The sequence below is a fragment of the Cyrtonyx montezumae genome, unplaced genomic scaffold, assembly GCF_038088225.1.
Source record: "Cyrtonyx montezumae isolate F1298 unplaced genomic scaffold, pur_monq_1.0 scaffold_0, whole genome shotgun sequence".
NCBI classification, from domain to species: Eukaryota; Metazoa; Chordata; class Aves; order Galliformes; family Odontophoridae; genus Cyrtonyx; species Cyrtonyx montezumae.
The window spans coordinates 17,532,797-17,552,192 of NW_027071824.1; the positions used below are offsets into that span (position 1 = coordinate 17,532,797).

The following is a 19,396-nucleotide window of genomic DNA, read 5'->3' on the forward strand; positions in this document are numbered from 1 at the left end:
TGGCCCTTTCTGAGCATGGGCACAGCATGCACACCCTTTCAGCAAAGAATAATCTAATTAAAATGTATACTTGCATACGAACATGCTGTGCTGCTCCTTTCCAATTTAATTGTAATGGTTATTAAAAAAAAAATGAACACTCCCTTGCCAGCAGCTTAAACATTCTTCTCTTCACAGTTACTGCTGTTGCTTTGCTCAAGTTCTTGAGACAGAGTGCTATTTCTTCATTAGCCCTGTCCTCTTTTAGAAAAGTGTGCTTGCTTCAGATAGACACAAATAGGACACTTCTGCCATTGAGAAGCACATGTTAATAGCCATTTTGGGACTGAAATACACCCTGCAAGCAGCTCTTTCACAGATGAAGCCAGTTTTCCTGGTGACTGCTCAAAGGTCAAAATCCTGACCCTCTGTGAGAAAAATGGTAATCTATTAATCCTGTCCTTGCTTCATCAGCATTCCTTCTCTGGAGCCCTTTCTTATTTGTACCACATTTTCAGAGTATGTTGCTGAGTAAGTTACTGAGAAGCCACCCAAGTCTCAATACTGCAAAGTGAGAAACTTGTAGCAGTCATCACCTGTGCCCTGTCCAGAAAGTTAAGAATTGTTCCCATCCTTAGTTAATCAACAGACTCCTTCCTAGTGAAATAATCTGACTCCTAGTCTCTGATTACACTCTGTTATGAGTTTCCATGCATAGACTACAAGTTACATTCAGAATCTACAGCTATCTTTCTTTCAGGATAACGATAGCAGAAATAAACTCTTTAAAGCCAAATGTTTCTTTCAGAATTAGTTATATAGTACAAAAAATGTGTCAGGATAAAATTATCAAAACCCAGTACAGCAAACAATGCTACCAGGTACTAGCCTACCAGGTACTGCTCTATTACCACACGCTTACCATTGCAAGACTGAATTCCTTCCTATCCAGAAACATATGTTGTTCTCCTTCTCTGTCAGCCTGTCACCGCTCTGGGAAACGACTTCCTGGCAACAATTTTCTTCTTGACTAACTACTGCTGGCAACTTTTGCAAGAATCAGATCGTTTTCTGTTTGTAGCCCCTGACTTGGGATCTTGGTTTCCACCTAGTAATGTTTGCCAACAACTAGGTATGAGAATCTTGAAAAGAATTGAATGTCCTATTCTACTTTAAATGCCTGCTGGGTTGCTGCTGTCTAGGAATGCCATGTCAGGTTTGGGCTCAACTGCTGTAGATACCCTGCCTCTCCTGGACTGTGTTCAGAGGGATGCATGATGGTACTGATGTACAGTGTTACCTTTTGGACACTTCATAGCCTCTCTTTTGCATATTCTGAAAAAATGCATAGCTAACATTCAGAATGAGACAATTTTGAAATGGCTGAAACATATTCACCACCTGTGCATTTGACATAGGAAAAGGATGAAAAGGTGATCCTTGGGTGCCTTATATTCACCTCCACTTTTTCACTTTGCACTCATCCTCAGTTAGATGCCATTAAAATCTCCCCAGATGGTTTATTTACTAGAAAACTCTATAGTCTCTCTCTGCAGATCAGGGGGACAAGCTCTTGAGATGCAATCTGCAGCGCCCCTTCATTTAGTTTCTTAGTATTTTGATCCAACCCAATTCTCTCTCACAATCCTCCAAGTGCCCCTGCCTTACACACTGGTAAACCACTAGGTAGGGAGCTGAGCAGCAAGTAGGCTAACAAGCCTGACAGAGCATTTTTCAGCTTGCAGCTCACATCTCTCTCAGTAATGGAAGCAGCAACATATTTGTATTTAGTGATAAACAAATCATATTGTTTTGTTTTCTAAAAATAAGTTATTTCTGTAGCAGGATGTCATACCATTGCTTCATCCACATGCTAAAAGAGCTTTCAGTTAAATACAATTAACTTTATTTCCAAAGAGCCCACACGTATCCTTTAACACCAATTACTCTTTCATTTTTCCTTTTCTCTCCACCATCTACTTATTGGGTGACTTTTCACTGTTGCAGTGGCAACAGTGACTAAAAAACTAAAGCCTTTCCATCCCTCTCTGAAGAACAACATTGCAAGACTGCTCACATGATCTCACGGCACAAGAAATTAAATGTTTTCCTATACACTCACTCGACATTTCTGTTCAATACACCAAGAAATGCAGAAAGGAGCATACATTCACAGTCATCTGCTCAGTCTCCTCAGGCAGATATGCCACGGCTAGGAAAATCTGAATACCCTGAGGCTTCTCAGCGTAGCTGCATGACTGATCATGCAACTCCCACACCCCTTTATGTCTGGGGTTTTATAACTTTTGTGCTTACAGCCTGGAGATACAAGGCATGATCTTGGAAGTAATACAGCCTATACAGACTAACTCCACAGAACTGCCCCATTTACATTCCAGTATGTGGTTCATGCCTTTACATAGGTATGCATGGTTTTTCATATTCACTTGCTAGTGACATAATCTGGCTACAGTCAGTACTGTTGCACCTTACCTCTGAAGTCCAAAATAATCATTCTCTATATGTTCTACAGCACAGTGGTTATAGGAATTGTTCTCTGTTGCAAATTTCATCTGACTTACTGAGCAAGTCTGAAGGCTCACTGTTTAGCTAAATTACTGAAAGAACATGCATTTCTACTGAAAAACAAAGTAAACAAATCCTTATGAAGTCATTTTCATACATCAAAGAAAATGAAAATATGCACAGAAGTTCTAAACCTTTTTTATTCTGGAGCAAAGGATGCTCTGTAGCATTTACAATACTTGGAAAGAGTTAAATGTGTGTGTATATATATACATACATACATACATAGATCCCCGACATTTTTTCCCAAATACATAGATAAGATTCAATCATCTAAGTAATAAATATCATTGAATCTATCACACAAAACTAGTACTTAAAATAAACACAATCAGCTGTGTGACACTGTACCTTGACAAAATGTAGCGTTGATCCTTTTGTAGCCTTGTGGGCATTCTGTCATAGGACTATATCCATGATAAGCTGAAGAAAAAAATTGAATCAGTTAAACACTGCTGAACTGTATACTTATTTAGACAACCTCACAGCAAAGTTGTTAAATAACTCTAACTCTACACAAAAATCCAAACACAAGCAATCTTAATTCAATCTTTCTGCATGTATACCACTAACACCTTCCATTATCCATTCAAATTTGTCTTTAACTAAAAAGATGACATCTTTGAAATCATCCTAACTGTTCTCAAATACATAAATAATTACTTCTACAAACCAGCAACAAATACCATGTTGAGAAAAGATAAGGTTGAAGATTTACCATGGAAAGTCAATGCTTTTAAAACTGAAAATAGCTTTAGAAAGCAAAAATATGTGCAATGTTAAGCAAGATTGTAGTGCACCCTTTCTTTCACCACAGCAAATTAAAATTCTTTGAAACACATAGGAAACAAAAGCAACTAAACCTCTAAAACAAGACAAAAGGAAAAAGGAGGCACATTTCTGATTTACCTAACAATGTTTCTGAATTTTGGAAGACTGTGTCACTTACTGGCTGATCAGTGGAAACTGCCAAGAGTGTAACAGCACCAAAAAATGCAGACCAAGTTCAATTTTGACAAAGTAGAGAGTGTTCTGTTAAGTAGTTTTAAATTTTTGTTTATTGCTTCTTTCTTCCACTTAAGGTTGCCTTTGAGATTTCAGAAAACTGCTTATTGATTCTTAAACTGCTCTCACATCACAGATGAGACCAGTAACTTCTTCGCATACTACACACTACAAGCTGACCTCTTGACAAAACCCAGTACTTTATCAATAACACAGATCTGACTTTCAGCACTATGATCACAAAGGTGACCTTAGTAAAGAGTCAAGACTTTTTCATAATTGGAATGCTACAACAGGATTCATTCAACATTTGGTCACAATTTAAAAGTTAAGCTGGAGAAAAAACAAACAAACAAACAAAAACCCCAAACCACCATTACTTTCTAATTACTTTCCATCCTTACTTTATATAAACTGACAAACTACAGAGTGAGATAATTCTTTCATTTTACTTTACTTCATATCTGATACCTGCACTGCACATTTATCCCTGCAATTTAGTTCAAAATTGGACATCAGTCCAGTAGAAGGGAAAACAAAAACAATATTTCTAAACTTGTTTTCAAGTTTTTCCCATGCACTGGAAAAATTTAAGTGATGATCTTGATAAACAGCTTTTGTAGTGAGATAATTTTAAATTGCTGTAATAATTTCAAGTAATTGCTTAATTAGAACATAAAAACACTTTCAAAATAGCTTGAAGTGATAAAGTGGTTACACACTAAAATAGTGAAGGGTACAAATATAGCAATAATGTTCTTACAGTTTTTAACACATACACATTCTATCTGTATACTGACTACAACCTTTTAAATACAAATTGAAATCTGAAAATTTTACAAATGGCAGCTACACATTATTTTCAAGGCAGCTCCAATCTTTTCACAGTATTAACGTTAGTTTGAACTTAATGTGAGGTTTTCCAAACTGCAATGCATTAGTCTGCTCCTGGACCCTAAAAACATCAGTGAAACTCTAACTTTTAATGCCGTCAGAGTTACATTCATATTTGCACTGATTACGCCCTGATTTATCTGCGTTCCCTACTGCAGACCTCTTCAATTAACATGAAAACTGAGACACCTTCTCTGTAATTTTCACGGCAGAATCGATAGTACCCTGAAGCTCCAAGACAGTACGAGCAGAGCTCTTCCAGTTGCACATGGAGCCCAGCTCCTAAGTTGCACCAGGCCTTTTCCAGCACCATAATGTGTTTCCCCTTCCATGGTGACTCAGCTGCTCTAGAAAGCATAATGGTGGAGTGAAGTCAGAGACTTCAATCTCTCCATTCCCACTCTTTATGCTCCCATACTGAACAGGAAACAGTGGCTTACTGGCAGCTGTTTTCTTCCTCATACAAAGTACACCAACATAAGCAGGTCAAAGCAGAGTACAAAGCTTGTGTAGTGATGGCTAGTCATCCATACGGGACCTGCATGGTGTTATACATTACTTACTCTTTACTCACTTAGATAACCTGTTTATAATTAAGTGCTACCAAGAAGCCTGAACAATCACAGCATTTCCCATGTAACACAGAAATGAAGTTTGTTTTAAAGGTCTTCTGTCAAAGCTCACAGAAATGGAGATCTTCTCCAAAAAATTTTCCTTAGTTTTTCCATAATATTGAATAATCCATACTTAAAGACACCGCAATTGTCTCAGGCCAAGGCACTCAACTTTGCAACAGGACTGGTCCTTGACCACAGTAGCTGTGACCCAAAATACTTAAGTACATCTTTGCAAAATGACAAAGCCCTGCATAAGTCCATGGGAACAAGACAGGCACAAAGTTAAATACTCCCTTAAGCATTCAACTGAAGATAGAAATAAAGAAACCACATTGGTAAATACCTGCTAATGAGACTAGAATACACGCTCCATGTATCCATAAGCTCATTACAATCTGTAAGCAGGGACTACATACTGCCATTAAATCTTTTCATAAATTTACATCTATCCTTCAAAGTTGTTTTACACAAACATAACACATTAATAGTGATATATGCTTTACAGAAACGTAACACTCTTGTAGTGATGTGAAGCTTAAATTGCTACCTCTACCCAAAGGATACTTAGGCTCAGATCTGGATTTTAAAGTTAAATTAGATTTTAAAGTCGTTTAAGTTCCTAGAAATCTGGAAATTCACCATTTTCATCCATGTAGATTTTCAAAAGTTACTGCATGATCGAGCAGCATCATGCTTAAAATAAATTCTAAATAAAATTGAGAACGATACATTGCAGATACTTCTACCAAAGCTTCCTGACCAATTCAGTCAGTGAATGTTCTTAAAACAAGCACCTGCTCAAACATACTCTTGATATAATGCAGTGGCAGATGACACTCCATTTTAATCCATGGAAAACAGTATACACATTTCCTCCTCCCTAAGAAGGGGAGAAAGACAATGTACAGTGAAATCTCTCACCTGTAAAGATGAGAAGCGCATCCCACTTAATTTCAAACCCTTACTTTTCAAGAATACCTTAACCACAAGAACAGGGTTATTTTATGTCTCTCTATTCTCTGTCTCCTCTTGAAATTACAGTTACTTTCAAAAAACAATTCCAAATTAATTGAGTCAGAAGGCAGAAGTAAGCATGACTCACACATGACAAGTAATTAACAACACCAGGAAGGAGACTGAATTCCCATTCCTGTTCCAAGAATTGTTTCTTCATTTTATGGATTAGGGCATCTCCTCATAGGTATAAAATGTAGGTTTGAAACTCTTCTGGCAGATAAAGGAACACTCAATTGCCCAATCCTTGAGAAAATGTGTTATACACTAAGCTTCTATATGAAAAGGACAACGTCCTCCTCATTAGTACTTACAAAAAATTACTTAGCGCAGTCTCACCTCAGTGCCAGGGAAGGTTATAGAACAGATAATATCAGAAGCCACCATGGATCAACTTAAGGTCAGCCAGGGGATCAAGCCCAATCAGCATGTGTTCATGAATGGTAGATCCTGTTTGACAAGCCTGATTTCATTCTATGGCAAGGTGACCCTCTTAGTAGATGAAGGTAAGACTGTCATTGTGGTCTACCTGGACCTCAGTGAAGCCTCTGACACTGTCCCCCACATTGTTCTCATGGAGAAGCTGGATGCTCACAGTTTGGGTGGGCATATGCTCTGCTGGGTATAACACTTGCTAGACAGACATCCAGTCCAAAAAAGCTGTGGGCAATGGAGTTTAATCCAGTTGGTGTCCAGTCACAAGTGGTGTCTCCATGGCTCAGTACTGGGGCCACTCCTATTCAATACCTTTATCAATGACCTTGATAAGGTGATTGAATGCATCCCCAGTAAGTTTGCAGACAACATCAAGTTGGGAGGGAAGAAAGGCATACTGAGAGACCTGGATAGACTGGATCAATGGATCAAGTTAAACTCCATGAGTTTTAATAAGGCCAAGTGTCAGGTCTTGCATTTTGGTCACGACAACCACAGGCAACCCTAGAGGTCTGGGGAGGAGTGGCTGGAAAGCAGCCTTGGTGTGCTGATCGACAGTTGGCTGAATGTGAGACCACAGTGTGCTCAGGTGGCCAAAAAGGCCAATGGCATCCTGGCCTGCATCAGGAATGGTGTGGTGAGCAGGAGTAAGGAAGTATTCTTCCCCCTGTACTTGCCACTGGTGAGACCCTACCTTGAGTACTGTGTACAGTTTTGGGCACTTCAGTACAGCAAAGACAGTGAGATGTTGGTGCAGGTCCAAAGAAGGGCAATAAGGCTTGGAGAATATGTCCTATGAGAAGAGACCAAAGGAACTGGGACTGTGTAGTCTGGAGAAGAGGAGGCTGAGGGGACACCTTATTGCTCTCTTCAAATACCTGAAAGGTTGCCGCAGGGTTCTCACAGGGTTGGTCTCTTCTCACATGACCAGGGGAAATGGCCTCAAGTTGTGCGAGGGGAGGCTGTGGTTGGGTATCAGAGAAAAAATTCTTTACAGAAAGGGTTGTTCAGCACTGGAATAGGTTCTTCAGGGAGGTGGCTGAGTCACCATCCCTCAACGTGTTTAAAAAACATCTGGATGTGGTGGTCCAGGACATGATTTAGCTGTGGGTTGTTAGAATCAGGGCAGTATGGTTTGGTTGCAGTTGGACTTCATGATCTTGGAGATCTTTTCCAAACTGAGCAGTTCTATGATGCTATGATAAAGAGTGGTGGATGTTTTAGAGCTGTACATCTCAGGTGTGTTCAAGCATTTCTCTGTACTCTCTAGAAGAAATCCAGCGAGCGGGATTTCAAAAGTAGTCTGTCCCAGTGCTTCCCCACTGCTTAACAGCATGCAGAGCATGATGGTATTAAGTAGCTTCCTGAACAACGTATTGCTCGTAGTGGATTCCAGGCTGGGGAAGATAGATTTTTACCTGAGCTATGAAGAATCAGCACATGGACCTCCTTCGGAACTAGGCACCAAAAATTTATATTAGTTCTTAGAATCACAGAATGGTTTGAGTTGGAAGGGATTTTAGAGATCATCCAGTTCCAACCCTGCTGCCATGGGCAATTTTCTGGAGGCAAACCTGAATCTGCTAACCAACATGTTTTGCACATCCACATACTTCTAATGAACAAAACTTTCAGCTGTAGTTAAATTGCTACTTATTTGGGGAAAGCTATAAAATCAGGATACACTTCACAACTCATGGTGATACTACACTAAAACTGAAGGAATGTCAGTGTTAGGAATTTACTAACAAGGACATTCAGAAATTTACCCTAAGCATGCTCTCTTTTGAAAGCAAAGCAGAAGGTAAACGTACACCATAACATAAAACTTTCATGTTTCATAAACTAGCAGATCAGACAGAGTCAGTATATAAACTGGCACAGACTCTCCTGTGAAAGAAGTCAGAGAAGTCAAAATAGATTTTCTTCTGGAATTACATTTATTACATTAGACTCGTGGACAAAAATATGTTTGTAAAAGACCGAGCACTGAACACACTTCATGTGTCACTATCTGTAGGAGTAACAGTGGCCTAGGAGACCTAGATATTGACTGCAACTCCTTGCACTACTTTTGGCTCAGTAAGCAGGGATCGACTCTGTTCACAACTTTACCTTTCGGTTCTTTCATTGAGTGATAAAAATATTAAATGACAGAGAAGTATTGCTGTTTTTGTGCAGTAATTTTTATCATTCATAGAAGTTTAAGACACTAGCTGCATTTATCATCCGGGATTTCTTTCTCGTTATAACATACTGTCAAATCATAACACACCAGTGAGGAAAATCTTTGTCATAGTTAAATTGTCAAGGAAGATACTTCAAAACAGAGCAAAAATATATATATAATTGACAATTTAGAGCCAACAAAAATTTGGCTCCAAACTCCAAGTTCATCTGCAGTCTCAAGAGGTCACTGCATTCTCTCCAAGCAGTAACTGGCGCCTCTATAATTTAACATTTCTGCTCAGACTTAAATAAATAAATAAAACCAGCTGGAAGAGGCAAGATGACTCAATGTCATTACCCTTCTTGAGAAAAAATTCAACAGTGCATCACTGCCTTAGAAGAAGAGGAGGAAGTAAGAAAAAAAGGAAAAAACCACAACCATTCTAGCACTGTTGGCTGTGCCGAGCGCCTGCTGGCAGACAAGAGAATTCCAGTTTCTGCAACCTACCCCCTAACCAAATTATGCTTCCACTATGTTCCTTTTTCTTACCCCCCCCCCCAAAAAAAGAACAAAAACCCAACCTACTACTTGAGAAAAGAAATTACAAACTTGCCCATAGAATAACAACATAACAGAGTAACACTTACATGGCTTTTTGGGACATTTCTGGCATTTATTAAAACCCCAGGAAGTACCCACGGTTCCACAGCAGTCTTCTTGCTTTGAAAGGCCTGGAAGTGCTTTGCCACACTGGAAAAGTTAGGTAAAGAATATTCAGGTTAGTGCTGTTGTTAGTGCTGTATGTGCTCACCTACAGGATAATGTTTTTCTGTCATCTTGGGTCAGCTTCTTGCCAGTGTAACTGAGACACCAAAGGATGAGTGGAGCTCTTAGCCAAGACGAAATAATGTCCATGAATGGCTCTCTGCACAGGAATGAACAGGTTGGGTTGTATTATTAACCTCCTCTGCTTCAACTTGAGAAGAAGGTGAAAGAAATAAAATAGACTGTACATCATTTTTCCTCATGAAATTGTCTTTGAAAGCCATGTATACTATCTTAAATTACTCTCTTAAAAAAGTAATTTCCTGATTAAGAAACAAAGTTTAAATGCATTTCTCTATGTGAGATGAAGACATTAAAAAATACATCCACTGTCAACTAGGTACAAAATGGAAGTGATCAAAGCATGAGAGAAGTGCACAACAGGTGCACTGTAAAAGCAAATACTGATATAAATAGGCACTGCAGCAAATAATTCAAATGTGCTGAAGTGTGAATCCGCACTCGAGTGAATGAACCTTCCCTGACCTAACTTTTCTTCCTTACTGAATATGAAAAACCTCTGAACCAAATGTTCACCGGTGTTTATCTTTCAGCTCAAGATAGATGTCTTGTCCTCCAGCACTGGCTTTGTGCTGTGGCCTTGTGGTTGCATTCACTAAGGTAACCCAGTCACTCTGTAGTGAGGATGCTGAATACACGGGCACTGACATCTTCTTTTGAGCTTCCCAAATTTCTTCAAGTATGCTGATATTCATAGGTCATTGATGTTTCCAAAGTCTTTGTGGCTTCACAGCATGAATACCAGCAGGACAGTAGTCCACCATACAATGCAGAGCTCTAACACATCAGTGTGTTCTCCCTTTCTATGGGGAGGACTGGCAAGCTGCCATCCCAGACATCTTTTTTTGCCCCTTTCTCAAACATTTCCCAGGAACATTCTTAAAATATCTCAGCAACAAAGTGAAAGCAGCATAATTTAAAAATCGAATAAATGATGTTCAAGCAACTGGGAGCATCCTCTACCCGAGCCTCCTAAAAGAAATGGAGCTTGTAGTACTACAGCAACTTAGCAAAGTTACTGTGCGTCTCTGCACACCATTCCTAAACAACAAGGGGTAGTACCACTGGTGCCTTGAGCCACATTTTGAGGTGATACATGGACAGTAGAAAGAATAGAGAACCCAGAAAAGTTAAAAGATAGACCGTATAAGCTTGCTTTCATGCAATCATCTGCAGAGGGCCTTGTACCACATTTTCCCATGTTCCAAGGGGAAAACAATTCTGCCCTGGATTGTATTTGGCTACATTAAAACAGTAAAGTATCTAAGCTTTTTAGATGCAGGCCCAGGTTTTGAGTAGCTGAGCATGTCTTCTGGGCTATCTTGCTCTTCACTGACTTGAGAACTGGCAGGATTAGTACATGACTGACCATTCCTTTCAGTTACCCTCCACTCTGGTTTCAGAAGAAACTCTGTCAGGCACAAAGGCAGCCAGGGTGTGAGAAGAGGGAATTCTGCACACCTCCAGGCTGCTGCAGCACCTCAGCTCTTCTCAAAATGGGAACTGGCTAAGGATTACTAATAGTGTCTCCTCCAAGTGGCAACTAAAAAAAAAAGTACAGAATTCATGTTACGTGTTTACACAACACTGTTTTTCAAGTTGCACGTGAAGTGAGCATGGAGTCAGGAAGACTGTTTTACTTAAGTTACATCTGCTAAGCTCCTTTCATAGATGAGGTACTGCTTCTCCCAAGGAAAAACCTCTTAGAGTCTAGTCGTATACTGAGGCAGTTTGTGAGAGCCAGTTCAACTCAAGTTTCTACTCAACTCTCCCTTCCCACCTTGTGCCTCAGTTTTACAACTCTTCTCCCTCTGAAAAGAAGTGGGAGGAACTGAGGCTGATACTGCACCTCCCCTTATGATCTCAGAAACAGAGCACTTGGGCAGCCAGGCAGATAACGTAACACCCAGTGCTCCTTGCAAGGTCATGGGCCTCAAGGACACATTCCAACATATGCATGCGAAGAGGCAAGACTTCACTGACATGACAGCCAGCACACCATCAACTAGTACTTTTTTCTCCCCCTAAAACAGAAAAGGTGTCATTTAATGATTGTAAATGATAAGCAGAATAAAGGTTAAAAAATAGAATGGAAGGAAGGAAAGGAGGAGGAAGATGGACTGAAGCCCATTTTGAGTTTAGGTGTGGTGCTACAGCACTTGCACTCTACTGAAAATCATGATCTCTGTGGTCATAACTTTTTCAAATTTCCATAAAAAACCATGAGCAAAAATAAGGATGCCAAAGTCTGAGTCATCTGGCAACTGTGGTCTGCAGTCCTGTCAGTAAAAACTGGCAACGTTTAAAGCTGCTGCTCCCACTGCCTCTACGGTGAATTAAAGCTTGAAGAATCAATGATAATTTGGTTAGTGTCCAGATCATTGTAGAAACTGGCCAGCGAGGAAAAGCAACTGCCACATGGGGCTCCTTGTGGTGTAAGGCCTGTGTAATTTTGGAGCTATGTATCAGAAAAAATGATTGCTCTGTAAAGTACTAAGCCAAGCAGAAACAGCGCTTTCTTCTATGGCTAATAAACCCTAATTTCTCTGGTACCTCGAACAGCACTTTAGACACTTTCAATACTCACAGCACTGCACAAGTTGTTTCCTAGCCAGCAACAATTTCTTAAGATGTTCCTCCCTTTCCCAGGCCCTAAGCATTACTGAATTGAAGCTCTGTTTCTACAGGTCTCAAGAATTTTTAGGTAATTTCTCTCCTCGTCAAAAATCTTATCCACTTCCTACCACTGAGAAGAACTCATTAGTTCTTCAGACAGTCTATTCCAGTCTCTGAGTCACAAGTAACTGGAAAAGTCACTTGGGGGAATCCATGGCTATTTTTAGTTTGTCTCACTACTCGGTACAACTCCAACACATAAGCATGGGCCTAAAATAAGCAGCGAAGCTAAACACGTGTATGTAGCTTGTATTATGCATGAAGGTGATGCCATTTTCTAAGCTTAGGCTTACAACTATCTATCCATCATCCATACATATTTTAAACTAATCCAGCCTGTATTCCTCAGGGCTTCTGGAAAACTCCTCACAGAGAGAGAAGAGATTTTCATGAATGATACATCTGTCACAAGGTTATGGTTTTGAGATGATTCTTATTGGCTCAGAAGGCAAAGAAGTCATGAAGGATTGGTATTAAAAGAGCTTAAACTGTGCTGAAAGGGGCTCAGCAGTAGCAGCAGTATGAAGCACACATGGTACTGCTATAAAACAAAGTTCTTCCAGGGTAAAGTACTCACAGACACTGAAAGTATTGTTTCGAGTCCACATATTTTCTCCATGCGTGCCTGGGCTTCTATGCCAATATTTTATATAACAGGACGAAGTACCAAATATTCCCACTGTTCAACTGGAATTCTGGCTGACCCTGTGCTGGTGCACAAAGGCAACCCCAAGCCACATCACCTCTTTGTTCCCTTGTCCAGCCTCCGTCCCATCTCCACAGTGCTAACAGTACTTGAGTTGTGCACCACTACTAGAGTTTAATATCTTTTCCAATGCCCAGGAAAAGGAAGGATTATATCCTCGAAATCCCCCTGCTAAGGCAGTAGGAGGAATGTACCCAGCTCCTGTTGAAGTGCAGTAGGGAGCCCAGTCCAGCAATTAGTGTCAGGACAACCGCAAAGGGCTCTGATAAAGGACCAGAAGGTTTCCTGAGACTCTCACTCCTGCGTGACCCATCTACAAATCCCTGTCACGAGCTATTAGTTAAAACCACAATACAGGCATAAATAAAGGCGTGTCACATGATTAACTATGATTGAAATCGATAGGTGCTTTGCCCGAGTTAATAGCTAATGACTCTGGGATTCAGCTCAAAAGACCACATTTCACATACCACAATAGCAGAACAGAATGGATACACTGTTTAACTTTCTGTAAACTATTCAACAGGCACAGACCTTGGATTGTTCCTTCTTTCTCCTTTTTTTTCTTTCTTTTTTTTTTTCCCTATAGGTATTACAAACAGAGTAGGAAACTTCAAACTTAATAAACCCTATTACTGAAACAATTAACAAACACAATTAGCGTACTGACCATAGCTGAGTGACAGGTTGATACAAATGAAGAGCATTATCCGCTGTAGCACTGGCACACTAGCAGCCATTGTCTCAAAAGCAGAGGAGAGAACTTAAATACTTCCAGATTTTCTAAGAGAACTGGTAAAGAATTTGCTTTGGCTTAAGTAGAACATTCTTCTTTGGCAAGCAAAAATTACCCAGCTTTCTTTTATTCAAGTAATTAGAACAATGTTTGGTGTTTTTGGTATCTGATACATCTTTTAATCTTCTGATACTTTGGGGTATTGATTTTGCAAAAAAAAAAAAAAATCTATTGTGAATGATGCATTAATCCTGTAAATGAATCCACACTCATTTCTGACAGTCTATTTGTTTAAAAACTTCCGAAGCCAAACCATGAGCTTCAAGGAATTCCAGACAGTTATTTTATTTTATGAGATGGTATTTTTAAGACTATTCTAAAGAAAAAAGTTCTTCAGAAGTGCTTTAGGAGAAGAAGTACCAGTATGAAGCAGAAAAGTTTACTTCTAACATTGTTTCTTGTCTAAAGAAAACAAATATACAAGTTCATTTCATACAGCTGTCAAAGAAAAAAAAAATCCCTGAAACTTACCTCCAAAGCAAATGTTTTATTAAATCTGAAGTTCATCAGGGATGTTTCTATGGTTGAATGAATAAATTCAGTTGTCATATTAATATTGTCATCACCTCCAGACTACATGTGCTGTGACCATGCTGGATACAGTAGTACAGATAAGACTAGGTCACGCCCTAAGAACTATCAACATACTTTGCTACTCAGCAGTGATATAAGTCCTGCACCTAAAAACTGTGTGTCTACTCTCTAAGTTCAGTACACAGTCAGCATGTGTCCTCATGTCAACCAAGTTAACTAAATGTCTGATGATTGGCAATCAGAATTTATCTTGATACAGCACTGTCAGTTCCTGATTTTTTCTGGCTGTCATCTATTACTTGGATTATTTTGTATTCTAACAACTCTAACAGCAAAGAGGAGGGGGTTGTTCAAATGAAGACAAATGTTACCCTGAAAGGCATTTTTCTCTGCAAGAGTGGTCAGGCACTGGAATGGCCTGCCTAGGGAGGTGGTTGAGGCACCATCCCTAGCGCTGTTCAAGAAGCGTTTAGATGAGGTGCTGAGGGATTTGATTGAGTAGTTCAGTGGGTAGGGATGGTGATAGGAGGATGGTTGGACCAGATGATCTTGTAGGTCCTTCCCAACCTAATGAACCTATGAACCTATTACTAAAAAAAACCCAAAAATAACCAATTTTCATTAAAATGTATCCCTCAAAAATGCTTATCAACTGACTTCTGCTTATCAAACATGTCTACTACTGTTCAGAACAGAGAACTTGAAACATATCTGAATGCACATTTTGATCACACTACAGAATACATGGAGCCAAATAGTCCTTATTAGTATACACTCTTCATGTTATTTAGCTTCATTTATAATTAAGTAGATCTATCAAAAGATGCTTCTCTTGTCTGCTCTAAGTGGTACATTCTGTTTTTCTTTGACTTCTCAAAGTTTTACCATAATACACCAAGTCTTGCCTCACAATACCAGAACAATTCTAATTCAGGTTTTCTACTCAATGGGGTCATAACAAGTGCAGATCTTTTCTACACACTTTTCACAGCATTTTGCAAGAGAACACAAAACATTACTCAGCAAACAACTGAAAGGTAAGGGGCAGAATATGTTCCCTGAACACTGTGGCATAGAATTGATCTGAACTTAATATAATCCACAAAAAGAGGGTCAGAAGAGAGCATTATTAACTGAAATTATTTCCCTGACCACTTCAGAGAGTAGACCATCCACTCTCTGCAGTACAAATGAGAGACAGGGAAGAGGAATGAACAAGTGTAGGCAGATAAGGCTTCCTAGCCAGTGCCTCTTCTGGACGTTTTGGAATGTCGCTTCCAGCCAGATAAGGAGATTAAAATCAGTCTTTCTTCAGAATAATAATAAAAAAATATTTTGTTTCGAAGCTATACCAGAAGTCTCCTTGAGTAAAACTGATATTTAAAAATACCTGGTAAAAAATCTAGACATAAAGAGACTTGCCTAGAGAAGTATGGAAATACTGGCTTCTCCAATTTCTTGATGTTTTGCAAAAAATGCCCTCTTCTCCACAGTTATGCAAAAGAGAGACTAAAGCAATTCTAGGGAAAAAAAATAATTAGCCAAAATACTTAAATGTAGGAACCATAAAAAAATACAAGAAAAATTTTAATAGTCTCATCGAACTGATCCTAAGGAGAGACGGTGCTCACTTCAGTGCTTACTTCTTCCTATAGGATTTGATAGTAAGCATCTGCATTCTTCTCTCAATTTAAATACAAAGCAAATTTAACAGCATTTGAGATTAACACCCCAACTGTTATTAGGTGCATTACTGACACTGTAGAAGTATTTTGGCAAAGACTGTGTCATAATAGAAGCATATTTATTAGAATTACAGTCAAAAGCCGCTGAAGTGGAGGAACTAAGAAAAAAAAAAAGAAATCAAACCATCCTTACTCACTTCCTTTTTAAATACTATCTTGTAAATCAGTGCCCAAGGATCTCTCCTTGGGTAGCACAAACACAGTATGCCTGCCAGTAGAGGACCCTGCAGAAAACTACATTCCATGTCCAGCAGTGGAAGGCACTGAAGTGCTGACCACAAATCAACTGCTCTCCATCTGACACAGTATTTTCATCCTATCACACCCATCGTATTTTTTTTTTCTAACTTCAGGTCTCTTATTTCTCAAAATCATTTTACACATGACAAGGTATGAGTTTGGGTCCAAGTTTGGCCCCTATCGTTTTCCAACAACAATCAGTTTCTGGTCTGCAGCTTAACCACCAGTTTATGCAACACTCAGCAATAATCTCGCTGATATTAGAAAAGCGTTGATGAACCACCACTTACATATATGGTATAACATAGTAAGTTACCATGTAACACAGCAAGCTATCCTGAAGCAATCATTGTAACATCTTCCAGAGGGGAAATATTTATTAAATGCACTGATTGCAGAAAAGAGAGGCAGCCAGAATCAGTAAATCAACTTTAGTAGAAAGAGAGCCACTCAGAAGATTATTTACTTCTGACATTGTTTTCAAAATCTAATATTAATACTACTTCTGTAGTCACTCTCTCCACATTATTTCCCAGTGCTGAGGACAATCCACAAAACAGTCACAACCTAAGGATCACATACATATATGCATATAGATATTTATGAGAACATAAATCTTAATTTATCTATACTAATTAGAATAGGACATTTCATTCCGCTAAATGAATGATACTCAATCCCTATCCTCCTCTTTCATCCTTGGAAGCACATACACTGCTGTCTTTCCACAAACCTTTTACTATCCATTCCTCATGGCTGCTGCCTTTGGCTATAGTCACGATACTACAGACAAGTGAACAAACGTGAGGTCTAGAAGAATTTCTGTTTTGAATTAGGAGTGAACTGATGTGTGAGAATATAACCAGGTTCTTCAATTGTCTGCGGTATAATGCCCTTCAAGCTTTCAATCCAGGATGGCTCCAGTTGATAAATTAAACAGTTGGAGTTGGAATTCTGTTGGAATTTGACTGCAGAAAACACACCCTGGCTATCTTGGGATTTGAGCACAGCAACCAGCCTACAGTTTGCACAGACTACTGTTTCTGAGAAAGACACAATAAAGGAATTTATCTAAGGTGGGGTAAGAAAGAATGCAATGGGAAATGGCAAATATTCTACATAAGGTTGTGGGTGGGGAAAAAGAAAGAGAGAGAATCTGATTTTAGCAAAATTCAAGAAAGAAGATGGAGAGAAAAAGGAGGAGGAATAATAATAAAGGAAAAAAAAGATAAAATGATGGAGGCTACACACACACACACAAAGCAGTAAAGATTCTGATACTTTTGGTCCAGGCTAAAAATGGAAAGTTCAGCTAAGCCTTATTTTAAAGTCGTTTGATTTGCCTACAAGAGGCCACACACATCTTGCCACATCATTCTGCTCTAGAGACAATAAAATCACATCTGATCCCAGGATATTCAAAACATTTCTGAAGCCAGCTATACAATCCGCCCTGCAAAAAAATGTCTAAACACTGATAATGGTCGAAAAAGTAAGGACATCAGAATTATCCAGCCTAGACTCCAGAAAGAACTTGTAACATGTTGTTATTAATAAAGAAAACTAAGTTTAGTAGCTTGTCTGTACAAACAAAAGGAGTGTTCGTATTTAGCAAAGCCAATATTAAAAATACATATATAAAAAAAATCAAGTTCTTTTTGAACAGGTCTATTTAAGAATGAATAACACCGTATACAATTCCCACCTAAAGGTATATTTAAAACATTCAAATAAATAATAATTCAATGCCTGACTGCAGTAACATTTCAATTTCAGAATTGAAAGGCGAATGAGTCACTTGAATCTACATTTACTGCAAGGTCTTAAACAAATGCTGTATAAAATGCTACCCTACAGCTGCATCTCTAAATGGGACTATAAGATTAAATAACAAAAAAATAAAAAATAAAAATAAAAAAATTACAGTGCTCTTCTCCAAGATAGATGCTAAAGATGAATCAAGTTTGTAAAAAAAAAAAAATGGGAACACAGATTATTCTAAACTAACAGGCATTTTCCATTCTTGAGAGAATTGCAAAGGCATAGTTCTTCAGGGGAATATTAAGAAACAAAAAACATCAGAAAAAATTGAGACTGAGCATTTAGCAGGCCTGAAAATGATACAAGTAGATTTCTCATTACTGTTTTCTACTGAGTGACAATTAAGCTTTAGTTTTAAAACCACTGCAATGTGAGAGACAAGCACTGCACAGAGCACATTTTGGATATGGATAAATATTTGAAATACCCCCTCATGCACATGCCAGAAAGAACAGGCATGAAATTTATCCAGTATTATAGGTAAGCAATAAAAGTTATCAAGCCTCATAAATAGAGGAAGGAATTTTATCTTTCTATACATACGAGAATATAAGTAGGAAAAATAATAAACCACTTATTATCATATTTCATTGCAGTGTTTTAAAATATCACATGACAATGCCATATTTGTTAGCATTCTCATTCTTATGAGATATAAATTGACTGATTTTTTTTTTTTATACAGGCACAGCTTCTTTAAGTCAAATCCATAAACTTCCAGCTAAACATATACTTCAACACTTGCCATAATCTAGCTTGCAAAGAACAAGTTAAGGTTTTTACTGCTCTTGAAGCAGACAAGCTCAAAGATCGCATCAGTATAAACTAACACTGTGGTTCTCAAATCAAGCATCGAACAATTAGTGAAGACTAGCATTTAATGTTCCATATGCAATCAATCTCAACTCTGACTTTTAGAAATGTTTTTGGGACACTAAGATGTTTAAACTTATTATTTCCATAGCATTTTTCAGAACTAATTCTCTAAAAACAAACATAAAATAGCCTGATATGATGGTCTTGAATCAGCAGGTTTTGGGATCTTTAACTTCACACCAGTGACTTCTAAATCTAAGGTTAATTTTGTCACTAGTAAGAATGCTATGACCCTTCACATGAGCTCATCACTGAAAGAAGATAGAAATATTTTACAGGAAAAAGTTCTTTGGAGATTGCAGAGGATGACTGAGACTCAGGAACTGCTGTTTCAGTTTGAGATTCCAGAAGGTGTATCATGACCCACGAGCTCTGCCACCCATGCTGCTCTCGCCCCAATTCAGACTCCATCCTCTGCTCCTGTGTCACAGTATTCACTGACAGCTATAAGAAACA

General features: G+C 38.7%; 1 protein-coding gene across 1 annotated transcript in view; it reads right to left on the minus strand.

Annotated features, from left to right (window-relative positions):
• The window catches only part of LTBP1 (latent transforming growth factor beta binding protein 1), a 181,867-nt gene that overhangs the window by 79,643 nt on the left and 82,828 nt on the right, over positions 1-19,396 (minus strand). Inside the window, exons 7-8 of the mRNA XM_065729120.1 lie at positions 9,348-9,450; positions 2,917-2,988 (exon numbers count right to left, since the gene is read on the minus strand). Of these exons, the coding sequence (XP_065585192.1) occupies positions 2,917-2,988; positions 9,348-9,450 (175 nt within the window). The remainder of the gene's footprint in view (positions 1-2,916; positions 2,989-9,347; positions 9,451-19,396) is intronic.